At 40.2% G+C, this 12146-nt stretch overlaps 2 protein-coding genes across 2 annotated transcripts; one reads left to right on the forward strand and one right to left on the reverse strand.

The window, feature by feature from the left end:
• Positions 1-3920: 3920 nt before the first annotated feature.
• Positions 3921-7240, forward strand: LOC110500073 (fibroblast growth factor 23). The gene is made up of 3 exons (XM_021577219.3): positions 3921-4314; positions 4421-4524; positions 4781-7240. The coding sequence occupies exons 1-3, from the start codon at positions 4080-4082 to the stop codon at positions 5219-5221; spliced, it is 780 nt and encodes a 259-aa protein (XP_021432894.1). The 5' UTR covers positions 3921-4079; the 3' UTR covers positions 5222-7240.
• A 151-nt stretch (positions 7241-7391) lies between these two features.
• Positions 7392-11209, reverse strand: LOC110500072 (fructose-2,6-bisphosphatase TIGAR B). Its single transcript, XM_021577218.3, has 6 exons — positions 11070-11209; positions 10576-10613; positions 10180-10301; positions 9530-9607; positions 9270-9380; positions 7392-9037 (listed from the first exon to the last, which is right to left on the reverse strand). Exons 1-6 carry the CDS (start codon positions 11099-11101, stop codon positions 8603-8605), a joined length of 816 nt encoding a protein of 271 aa, XP_021432893.3. The 5' UTR covers positions 11102-11209; the 3' UTR covers positions 7392-8602.
• Positions 11210-12146: the final 937 nt, after the last annotated feature.

Here is a 12146-nt window from a genome sequence, read left to right on the forward strand (position 1 = left end):
TGTTGTTCGCTCATTTAGTACACAATCCAAAATCTCGACGCACCGGCAAGTACATGCGAAAGTTCAGACGAAAAGTTATATTACAGTTCGTAGAAACATGTCAAACGAAGTATAGAATCAATCTTTTGGATGGTTTTATCATAAATCTTCAATAATGTTCCAACCGGAGAATTCCTTTGTCTTCAGAAATGCAATGGAACAGAGCTAGCCCACACGTGAACGAGCATCACGAGCTCGTGGAACTCTGCCAGACCACTGACTCCAAGAGTCCTCATTTCCCCCTCCTTCACAGTAGAAGCTTCAAACAAGGTTCTAAATACTGTTGACATCTAGTGGAAGCCTTAGGAAGTGCAACATGACCAATATCCCACTGTATCTTCAATAGGGCATGAGTTGAAAAACTACAAACCTCAGATTTCCCACTTCCTGGTTGGATTTTTTCTCAGGTTTTTGCCTGCCATATGAGTTCTGTTATACTCACAGATATCATTCAAACAGTTTTAGAAACTTCAGAGTGTTTTCTATCCGAATCTACTAATAATATGCATATCTTATCTTCTGGGGATGAGTAGCAGGCAGTTGAATATGGGCATGCTTTTCATCCAAAATTCCAAATGCTGCCCCTTATCTTAGAGAAGTTAAGTCCAATAAGGTTTGGCCGAGACAAGTAAGGGAGAGAAATGTGTGTGTGTGACTAAGAAAATACAGAGGATAATTAAACTATACATGACCTGACCTGGTTGGAACTCTAAAAAACTTATGACAGGAAAGGGAGTCCTGTCGAGGTCCCTCTAATCTCAAGAGGATGGAACTGCCAGCCTGGTAGTGATAAACGAGGAATGAGAACTGTGGGGAAAGATACATCCCACCTACTGTTTGTGTGTTTGTGTGCGTGTAAGTAGGTAGGGGGGTGGAAGTTATAAAATTGTCATTTTTTTACTTTAGAACGTTCTCGTGAATGAAGAACCAACCTTTTGCATAAGCTGAGTCTTTGCCTAATTATTATTAAACCCAGGGTCTTACAAACCTCGGGGATTGGTCAAAGCTTAAATAATTGTTTAGTTATCATCATTGGGATTGAAAATTCTCGTAACAGTCTCTGAGTCAGAATATGAACTACACCTAATGGCAATGTTCCCTCAAAAGACTTTGGGCACCGAGCAAATTTCAGGTCTGCTGAACGCAAACTTGAAAATTGTGAAAATTCTGTGCAACTTCTGGCGCATGTTTACTGTGAACACTAAGTTACAGTTTTAACCGTGGTCAAGTAGACTACTGTGGCTATTTTATCATAATGTAGGCCTACCAGAGTGACCTACCATTAAAAACAATGGAGAAAATGCATCCCATAACATTTTAACATGGAAATAGCTGTTCTATCATTAAGCCAACAGTAGCAGCCAATGTGTGGTGTTCAATGTAGGCCTACATTCCATGAGACTTTTGGAAAAAAAACATACATCGGCTTGACATTAACCTGTTTATCCACTTGTCCTTCAGACAAGGAAGTGATTGAAAATGTGTTTGATGCAAGAAACCACTTTACAAAATAAAATGCAGATTTATTCCCATATCATTATTACAGAGAATCAGACAAATTATGCTACCCTCTACCTATTGGCTACTTAGCTTATTCAAGCCTGTCTCAAAATATAACACTGCCCCTTTAAGATAGAAAAAAGCACTTAACCTGATTCACTTTTCAAAGATAGCTAGAAATGCATAGGTTTTGTGCTTTTGTAGGAAGCAACCACGTCCCCATTGATGACTAGAAATTAGCTTTAACTGGGCTAATAACTAAATTACTAGCAAACAACCTGAAAAAATGTGCACACATGGCTACATGTTTTGTTCTCAAAACAAGCGTATCTAGACCACTCATGATGGGAACACAATCCAGTTCAAAGTGAACAGCACAGATCCATAAATGGCAATGGTCTATTTGCATAAGAAATATCAGCTGCTCTGCTCTAAAAATGTATTGAAAATGCGTTGAAGTTTAATCTCTTGCTTCTTTGCGCAGGCTGATATTTCTTCTGTGCACAGCTTAGAGGGAACATTGCCCACCAGTCCCACACTGGTTGGCCCAAGTCACAAAAGTTGAAAGTTATTCCCCCAAGGAAAGTCCCTACTCCCTACCCTTCAACAGGGTGACTGTTGCACAAGGTCAATAATATGCACAACGTCATTCACTATAACAGTGAGTCAGCTGTCATGTAGTATGACACTGTTAGCATTTCCCATGTGCCCGTAGTGAAATGGGACATTGAGCATGAGGAAACTACAAGAAAGGAATGCTGTCGACAGATGACAGACCAGCACATCAACTTTCACATGAAACCCTCAGGCCTTGTTGTTTACAATGCCCTACCCTTCCTAGCCGATTCACCTGATGGGATTTCCTGGACGACTGCCATGGGTATATGGTCCTCAAGATCAAGTGTCCCCAGATATACAATGACTTGCCTCCAATGGACATACAGTACCAGTCAAAATTGTGGACACACCTACTCATTCAAGGGTTTTCTTTATTTGTACTATTTTCTACATTGTAGAATAATAGTGAAGACATCAAAACTATAAAATAGCACATGGAATCATGTAGTAACTAAAAAAGTGTTAAACAAATCTAAATATATTTGAGATTCTTCAAAGTAGCCACTCTTTGCCTTGATGACAGCTTTGCACACTCTTGGCATTCTCTCTACAAGCTTCTTGAGGAATGTTTTCCATCAGTGTTAAAGGAGTTCCCACATATGCTGAGCACTTGTTGGCTGCTTTTCCTTCACTCTACTGTCCAACTCATCCCAAACCATCTCAATTGGGTTGAGGGCTGATGCAGCACTCCATCACTCTCTTTGGTCAAATAGCCCTTACACAGCCTGGAGGTGTATTTTGGGTCATTGTCCTGTTGAAAAAACAAATGACAGTCCCACTAAGCGCAAACCAGATGGGATGGTGTATCAGAACCCAAGCTTTTTGTTGAACATCACCTGATTCCAGATTTCCAGAAAAGGACGTTGCAAATGGTATTGAATGAACAGGAGGATGGGGCAGCAGCAATCTGTTCCTGCAATAGACATCTGTTCGGCAAGATCACCTGCTGCACAAACTAGGACTGCATGGTGAAGTGGTTCCATGACAGATGTGTAGGAATCAAAAGGAAGACAGGACAATTGTGTAGGAAGTAAGCTAAACAAGAAGCGGCACTGTTGATTCTACACAAGGTGTTTTATTGGACTATAGACTGGGGTAAGTCTAGCTCCCCCAGTCATCATAAACTATGCACACAGTGTAATGTTAATTTGGAGCTTAATTAGTCATATTCAGGCATGGATTTATGTTTTTATAATGAAATAGAAAATACTAGATAGAAATACAGCACTACATTAGATCTGTGTTCTTAAATGGTCTAATATTTATCTAAATCTAAGATGTCGTCTTATCATTTAATTTGAACAGATTGTACCATAATGTTCGATTACTATCATAGAATTCAGTTTTCAAAACATTGGAAAGGTGTTGGGAATAGGTTGTATAAATTAGGGACAGGAAACCTTGGGAATTGTTTGTATAGATTATCCATAGACTTATCTAAAGTCAGTATTTCAATGTGCAATTATTAATATGTTTCTATATCTATAAAAAATATCTATGTCTATTATAATATGCTTACTGGACAGAGGGTTATATTGCACACACTGTGATGACATATGCGATTTAAAGATTAGTGCAAGGATCATGATTATGAAAGTGCTGATGTTTGGGAAAAAAATACGATGTCACTTTTGTACAGTCATTGCTCAATGAAACTACTACGTTATTTGGTGACCAATACCTTTAGACAAACAGGCAGGTGGAAATGCACCCCCTTCCTTCCGCCGAGAGAAAGACCCACATCTGCGAATGCTGCGTAGGCTAAAGGATGTGAGCAGGAGTGGCACTTGGGTCCCTTTAAATAGAGCCGTCCTTAAACTTTGGACAATCAGATCAGCTGAAGTTTGCAAACAGCTTGCTGTAGAACTCAAAGCTACATCCGAAATCTCTGGGATACATTTTCTGTGTTTTGGGGGTAAAAGATGGAAATAACCAAGACATCTGGGATGAGGAACGCCGTTCTTGTGCTCTTACTGGCTGTTCTTCAGGGATTTCGACAAGTAGACGCTCTTCCAAACCCATCACCTCTCCTGGGATCCAACTGGGGGAATCCGAGAAGATACGTACACCTGCAGACGTCTTCAGACGTGAACAATTTCTACCTTGAGATCAGTTTAAATGGCCACGTGAGCAAAACTACACTTCGAAGCTCATACAGTAAGTTCTTATTACATTTTGGGCGTTTGGATTTGATTGAAATGTAGTTTTAAGTCATTGTCTTTAATCTGCTTCTATAGGCTAACACAATTAATTTTGTCAACAGGTGTGATGTTATTGAAGGCGGAAACAAGAGAGCGCGTGGCGATACTTGGAGTCAAAAGTAACCGCTACCTGTGCATGGATGCCCTGGGAAACCCTTTCAGCTCTGTAAGTAAATTCCCATTTTCATTGTCCATTGAAATGAAATACATGTTTTCTGTCATATGCCTACCAAAAATGTGCTTTTACGCACGGATTTCAGACCACTTTTATCCAAACACAAAGCTAATATAATATCATATTTTTTACATTGGTCGAAGTATTCTTGTGTTTAGCACTCAAGTAACACTTTGAAAATGAATTGAATTGATGTACGTTCCTAAGTGGTCTGTTTGCGTGAATTCATCCATTTATCTGTTTGCAGACTGTTTGCCTCAAGGAAGACTGCCTTTTTAACCACAAGCTGTTAGAAAACCACCGCAACGTGTACTACTCTTGTAGAACTGGTATTCTGCTCAACTTGGAAGGGATAAAGCAAGTGTACACAGTGGGTCAGAATCTACCGCAAACCTCCCTCTTCCTGTCGGAGAAGAACACCGTGCCGCTGGAGCGCCTCTTGCATCGGGAGAAGAGGAACCGGGCGGTTGACCCTTCTGACCCGTACAACATGCTGGGTCAAACGGAGGAGGACTCCCGGGCAATGCCGCAACTGGATGACACCTTGGAGGTGGACCAGGAGGCTGAACTCCCCGAGGGACGCAACATCTCCCGGGAGACCCCTCAGTCTCCCTCCGACGACCCGTGGAACGTGCATTCCCTAAACCCCCCTCCCAGCCCCCGTATCATGAATGGAATGATGGGATAAGAGGACAGGACACTCGCAGTTGTACACTTGGGTTTATCAATGTAAGCTATGTATGCGTTCACGTTGGGTCTTTTCCAGCAGTTCTGCAAACAACCCTCAAAGTTTTAAACAGATGTTATACTTGTGAAAGTCTGACAGTGACACCCTTATTAGGGCATATTGGTAATTTATATGTAGTCATAATATGAAATATGTAGCTAAAAAAATACCACATTGGAACATTTTATTTCGGCCATTCTTTACTATAGCACAGTGAGTAACTATTGGTTTCCGTGATTTTTAATTCCAGGACGCAAATTCTGTATTCTGTATTTGATTGCGCTCTGTTTACGGGGAGGATTCTTATGAGAATCATGCTGAAATCCGAAATAATTGTGCGTCTTTTTTGGAGAAAAAAAAAGAAGAGTTGAGCTGAAGTCACTTTATTAAATGTTATATAATGCAAGAATACTGCAAGAAAATACCATTGATATGAAACTTAAACATATTCCATCTAAAATGAGCCCTACTATAATGTTGAATATGCCAGTAGGCATGCATGTTATAATGCATGTTCTTCAAGTGAGACGTTTAATTTTAAACGGAAATGAATGGTCCACTCTACTGGGTATCAGAACGAATAGAAACCACATGTTATAAATGCTGGCCACCAAAAGCAAGCAACAAAGCCAATTCCATTAAAGTTTTAAGAATTTATTTATTTAAATCCATTCATTTATTGTTATTTATAGTATACTATTTATATGGATGCTTAGCTGTTAAAGAGTTATTTTGAAAACCTGTAAGTTATGAGGAGACTGTGTGTGAGGGCTAGTGACATTTATCATGAATTTTTTTTATTATGTTGATGAAGAAAATATGACTTTTTCCAATTAATTAATTTATATTATTTTAGATCAATATTTTAGAACTTCAGGATGAAGAACTGTATACTCACAACCACTTCATCCTAGAATTCTATGTATGATGCAATCATATAAGTACAGGCTAAATGTGTGAGGAAGCTCTGTGTCACATTAAGTGCGTAAGCAGGTTGACCATTGACTCATTCACTTTGAGCTTCCAGTCATTAAGGTTGCGTGTCCCACGCTTCCGCATCTCATTATGGAGAAAATTGGCATATCTTAGTTCCTGCCAAACCATCTTCTAAAAATAAACATTTCCACATTCTATTTTTGTTTCAATCTCACTAAGTAACATGTTGGAGGTGTTTTAGTCAAAGGAACACATGACGGTGACCACTAACCTTTGTCCTGTTTCACTTTGAGGTTAAACCACATTGACCTGGCTGTCACATCTGAGAGGAGCCTTAACAATCTCAGTGGCGGTCATGAGTGAAGGCACTTTTTTTTGGATTGATATACTGTAGATATTTGTCAATATTTTTGAGGCAGTTTATTCAAATATGGCAATATTCCTTCAAAGGAAAAACTGTAATAACACTTAAGTTGAATAAGATTTAAGCAAACCCACCCATTCATGTTGAAGGATCAGATCTAGTACAGATGTTTATGCTGCCACTTGGGCCTTTGGAGCATTACTCATGGTTGTCTCTGGAACAATCTAGACACAGGTCAGTAGCTGTCGCATAATTTTCAATTGCCCCAGTTCTTTTGACCTGTCACGCTCAGCCTGAACACTGAAACAAAGTGAATTATTTCATGTTTTAAACATGAGAAAGTTCGCAACTCGGAAGTGGCCCCTCCGGTGATTAAACCTGATATTTCCCAACCTGCAAACATCCACTGGTTCCAATCCTGCTTTGCATAAAGAAACTACAAGACTTGCACACTCTATTGCCTCTTATGCAACCTTTAGTGACAATTACATTTGTGCAAGATCAGAGGAAGCTTGTCACCATTTATGAACACTTGAGATACATGGCCATTGAACATGTTAAACACCAATATTGAAGCCTTTTATTGGCAATACAATACCAAACAATACTGTAACGATGTACTGCTTGCATATGAAAATGACAATGTGTAACAATAAAGACAAAACACTGTCAATGTGTAACATTTAGCTGGTTTGTAAAAATAAGTATACTATGTTTAAACTGTTATGATACAACTGTCTGATATAATTGTAACTGTGTAGCAGTGACAGGTTGCTTGCAGTATTGCTCGAGTTCATGCATAGCACACCAGTCTCACAGAAAAGACATCCATTTCTGATAGTGTATAATTTATTATCTTGTAATGGACATGGACCACAATAAGAGATGAATTGTAAAGGCTTTAAAAGATACTGACATTCTTCACACTTTTCTGCCTTTGGTATAAAATGACACAAACAATACAACTAAATCTTCAACATGATCGACTTAGTAGTGGAAACAAACCACTACATTATCCACACTAAAACATTCCAAACAAGTCCTCATTTCATTGGACTATGACACAGGAAGTGTTTCGTTTCTATAGAAAATTCCATGAATAATTAATTATTGGAAGACCGGGAAATCCACTCATCCAGGATATACATACATCTTGCCAATAGTTCTGCAGAATTTGCACTGAGCAATGTTCTACTGTAAAAAGGGTCCATTGACAGCTAAAAAGCAAATAATTTACCCTGTATTCGCATAATACATTGTGTCCTCTACTTCTCAGTGTCATTGTCTGTGGTCGGGTAGTCATTCCCTTGTGATAAATTTCTGATTATATTTTTCAATAGACCGGGAAAACAGACAAACCTCAATGACAACGGAGCAAAACATGATGTAAAATAGATACAGGAAATCACAACAGAGATATGGACCCAACTTCAGACTCATTCAAGCTCCACCATCCAACCTCTCAAGCCAACCCAACCCCTAGCCAAATAAATACACAATCAAAAGAACAACTGAGGTAGTACATTTTTTTGTGTTATTGCCATAGCAGTGCCAGCATCTTGTCTGCTGTTGTTAACCCTGTCAGCATTACACATCATTGTTGGAGTGACAGTGTGTGTGATGAGTCATCATTAAGGACTGGTATAGTGACTCCAAGAACATCAGTTAAGGTAGAAGATACCGATCTTCAAAATGTATCCACTTTGGGGCACTTCCAATACATATGCATAAGAGCCTAGGTCACCATGGTTACATATGTCACACAACGTGGGGGTTACTTAAAATGTTTTAAAACAGGCGAAGATATACACTGTGCAAAAATGCTTAATTTTTTTACTGTGTATAAAATAAATAAATAATAAATGGGTGATTAGGGTTCTTCGATGACCCTACTAAAATCTCCCCCCAACTCATATCATCAAATAGTAGACAGGTAGGTCACTGTCCCAGATATTCTTTACTTTTAGTGGTTTGTTATCTACAGTAAATCATATTTAAACAGAACAGAGTAGTGACTAAACCTTGTGTTGCCTTGTCTATCTTTAATGTGTGATGTAACATATGTTACGGGAGGTCAGGTGGTCCTTCCTGTTGGTGAAAACACAGCGGACAGCAGAGAGCGCCACGCCAGACTCACTGGGAGACACGGTGAGGACAAAGCGGCTGATGCCTGTGTTGGGGCAGGCTGACAACACCTTGGACATTTTCAGGCCCTGGGGCAGAGAGCACTGCAGGTCCTCCACAAAATGTCTCACAGCCACGCGGATGTAGGCACCGTGGCTCACCACCAGGGCATGCAGAGGGACACCTTCCATCCCGTCGTCAGGCAAACCAGCCAGGGGCCCATCTGTGCCAGACTCAGCTCCACCGGCCCCAGCCTCTGTCCCTACAGCAGCAGAACTCTGTCCTGAGCAGCTGTGGTCGTCAACCATGCGCTGGTAAAGCGACTTCAGAAACTTCTTGCATCGCAGCCTTACCTGGAGGGAGACATCGACACACGTTAAAATTATTCAAGTACTAAAATAATACTCATCTCCTTCGAAGAAAAATGAATGATCTATTAATGATGTGTTGAGCTTCCGCCTTGAAGTTCCGAGTTGAACCCCTGCATGGCACTGTTGGCCATGGAATCCAGCTCTGAGCTGTTGGCAGCTAGCCAACAGCAGGACCAAAGGGAAAGCTGATAAAATGTTCAGATCACAGACTAACCTGTTCCAAGGTCTCCCCTCCAGGAGGAGTATAGTCTCGACATGACTGGCCGGCTGCGTTAGCCATGTTCTTCAGATCCTCCTTGGGCCGTCCTTCTGCGATCCCAAAACCCTGTATGATTGATGAACCACTTTGATGCAGATTTTCTATGCATTTTATTTGAATGTCAAACTCTAGGGTCCCTGTCGAGGTAGACTGGGCTGGCACAATTGTATACTACATACATGCAATAGGAAATAGGAGGCATATGAAAGACTTACCCTCTCTCTGAGTAAGGGGTCAAAGACCATTTCAACGCCCGAGGAGTGAACATTGTTCCTCATAATGATTTCTGCAGTCTGACAAAGGATAAGGATGTGTGAACAATGACAGCACTGTCTTAATCTCCGCACCCACAACCAAATCAGCTACTAGGCCATCACGATAAACTAACATTACTTCTAGTTCTACCCGCTGACATTTCTCATATCCTGTAGTCTATATCTGTGGTTTAATATATTCTCTGCTCTCTTCCCTCCTTCAACAGTAACATATACAATGGAGAAGTTTTGTTCCAGGAATTATTGAAGTGACTTTCCCTTATCTGAGTGTCTCCCACTGAAAAGGTGTTGCAGTAGGGAATCATTTTACTTTGACATCAGTTCCCAACACCTCCTGCCATTTCCTGCAATTGAATGGCAGTGAGTGTAGCCGGTGCCCACAATTATAAGTCGCACACTGGGAATCTAAACTAAACAGAGGCTACATCCTACATCTGTTGTGCATTGTTAATATTTCTGTTGGTCACCTAACCTTGTTCCCAGGCTCAATTGATACATAGAGCAAGCTGGGTGGACGAGATTAGTGGTCACCTACCTGTAACCTAAGTCGACATCACATGTTACACCAGTGGCATCTCAGGAAAACTCACCTGTCTGGCGCGCTGCAGGTTACTGACAAACACGTTGGAGAACCTGAGCTCTCTCAGGTACAGTCCTGCAGCCTCTGCCTGCTGGAGCCCCGGCTCCGAGAGGGAAGTGTCCACCCCCTGACCTGACAGCACAAGACCAACAGGTATACACACTTAGAAAACTAGTTGGATAAGGGAGTAGTCAGTGTTTGTGTGAGTGACCTTTCTTTTAACATTCCCCCTCAAGTGAACATGGAAACAGATGAGTATCAATCACTTTAATTATATCAGCTGATACATGAGAAACAAGGAAAGGTGTGTAGCTAGTTCTTACAGCCTTTGGTTTTAAATCACACAGGATTCCCGAGTGAAGGTCATTACTGGTCAAGGTTGGAATGTTTACATATAACAGCATACCTTGTAGCAACTTCTCCTTGTTGTATTGTGTCTCCCCACTGTGAAAGTGAGAAGATAATCATTTTGAAATGTACATGCATAGCATTTTTCTACGAATACACAGCATCAGGGAAATTCTAGAGGTGTACAAATAGCTTAAACGTTAACGTTAGTAGCTTTGATCGCTTGAATGTCTTTCAAGGAGGCTGCATGTGAGAGAGGCTTTATATGCGGTCTATGGAGAGAGGACACTCAGAGTGACACTGCTTCGATATGGTGGCAGAATAAGAAACCTATGGATTTAGCTAGGCAGCCGCTTTGGCACAGAATAATACTGTTAGGTGATACATTTGATTTTAATAGGCAACACGCTTGCTAGCTAATATTGTCGGCAACGGACAGCTTCGCTTGAAGTGGTTCAATAGGGTTGTCACGTATGCAGAAGCCTACGTACATTTGATAAAATATATTATACATACAGCATACAAAACAGAAAGGTGGTGGTATTTACTTACTGTCTAACAACGGTCAAGCTAAATGTAAGCATTTTAGGCTATTCCAAAAGACCCTCTGCCTCCTTACTCACTCAATGTTTACGGGTTTCTTCCTAGTTCTATGACACGTGACGTGACGTCACGAGGCCTACTCTAACAGACCAATGGCATTGCAGAAGGTGAAAAATGAATAATAAATAGGTCTAGTTAACAAGAATACAAATGTTACTCTTATTAAGATTGTTCCCTGATCAAACACAATTATTTGAACAATTGAACAATTCTTAGAACATTGTTGTCTATAATAATCATTAAATGAACCCTAAATATCTTTCGTGAGGTGAAGATACCAGTTTTGTATGGGGACCCTGAATTAATGGTAAATTACCCGAATTGGATTGCCGGTCTACCAGCCATTGGTGTGGAATGGTACCTGATAAATGTAGCCTATTCATTGAAGAGAGGGAGTAAGGATGCTTGCAACTGAAAAGGTACAAAACCATTGAATTTGACTTGTATATATGTTCTTCAACAACATAGGCTGTTTACCACTCTGTATATTTTATAATCTAAATGAAAGCTGCTATATAGTAGTTACTCATTACTAGTATGTCACCCCTGATGATTCAGTACTGTAATTGTTAGTGAGAAGATATAATACCCAAACAACTGGGGCTCTAGTGTTCATTTCCAAAACTCTATATGTCAAATACACAAAGAGAATTGTAAGAAGTGTGAAGAGGTGTGTGACTCTGCGGTTTAAACCATAACATGCAGTCAAGAATTTGTAGGTTCAAATATCATCTTGTGTGTGCGTTTGTGTACGTTTTGAAACATAAGTATACACCTCAAACACAAGGTTATGACCTTAAAAAAAAAGAAGGAAAAAAACGGTACCATATCAGATAGAGTTGAAATGATGTAAAATATGAACACGATTCCACTCATGAGGTCATTTGTCTGCAGGAAAGGGGCACAGACTTGGTGGTTTATTAGTCATAGCACTGACTTACAGCCAAGAGGTTGTGGGTTTAATATCATCCATGTGTGCTTTTGTATACGTTTTTATAACTCTCGATGTCAAAATTACAAAGAGAA

The sequence above is a fragment of the Oncorhynchus mykiss genome, chromosome 21 (assembly GCF_057628025.1).
Source record: "Oncorhynchus mykiss isolate SJ-2025 chromosome 21, ASM5762802v1, whole genome shotgun sequence".
Taxonomy (NCBI): Eukaryota; Metazoa; Chordata; class Actinopteri; order Salmoniformes; family Salmonidae; genus Oncorhynchus; species Oncorhynchus mykiss.

Coding starts and splice junctions, on each gene's coding strand:
- LOC110500072 (XM_021577218.3), bottom strand. CDS start 11,101: ATGCTTACATTTAGCTTGACCGTTGTTAGACA. Junction 9,608..10,179: donor ACCTGCAGCGCGCCAGACAG/GTGAGTTTTCCT, acceptor ATCCTTTGTCAG/ACTGCAGAAATCATTATGAG. Junction 9,381..9,529: donor ACCCCTTACTCAGAGAGAGG/GTAAGTCTTTCA, acceptor TCAATCATACAG/GGTTTTGGGATCGCAGAAGG.
- LOC110500073 (XM_021577219.3), top strand. CDS start 4,080: ATGGAAATAACCAAGACATCTGGGATGAGGAACGCCGTTCTTGTGCTC. Junction 4,315..4,420: donor TACACTTCGAAGCTCATACA/GTAAGTTCTTAT, acceptor TTTTGTCAACAG/GTGTGATGTTATTGAAGGCG. Junction 4,525..4,780: donor TGGGAAACCCTTTCAGCTCT/GTAAGTAAATTC, acceptor ATCTGTTTGCAG/ACTGTTTGCCTCAAGGAAGA.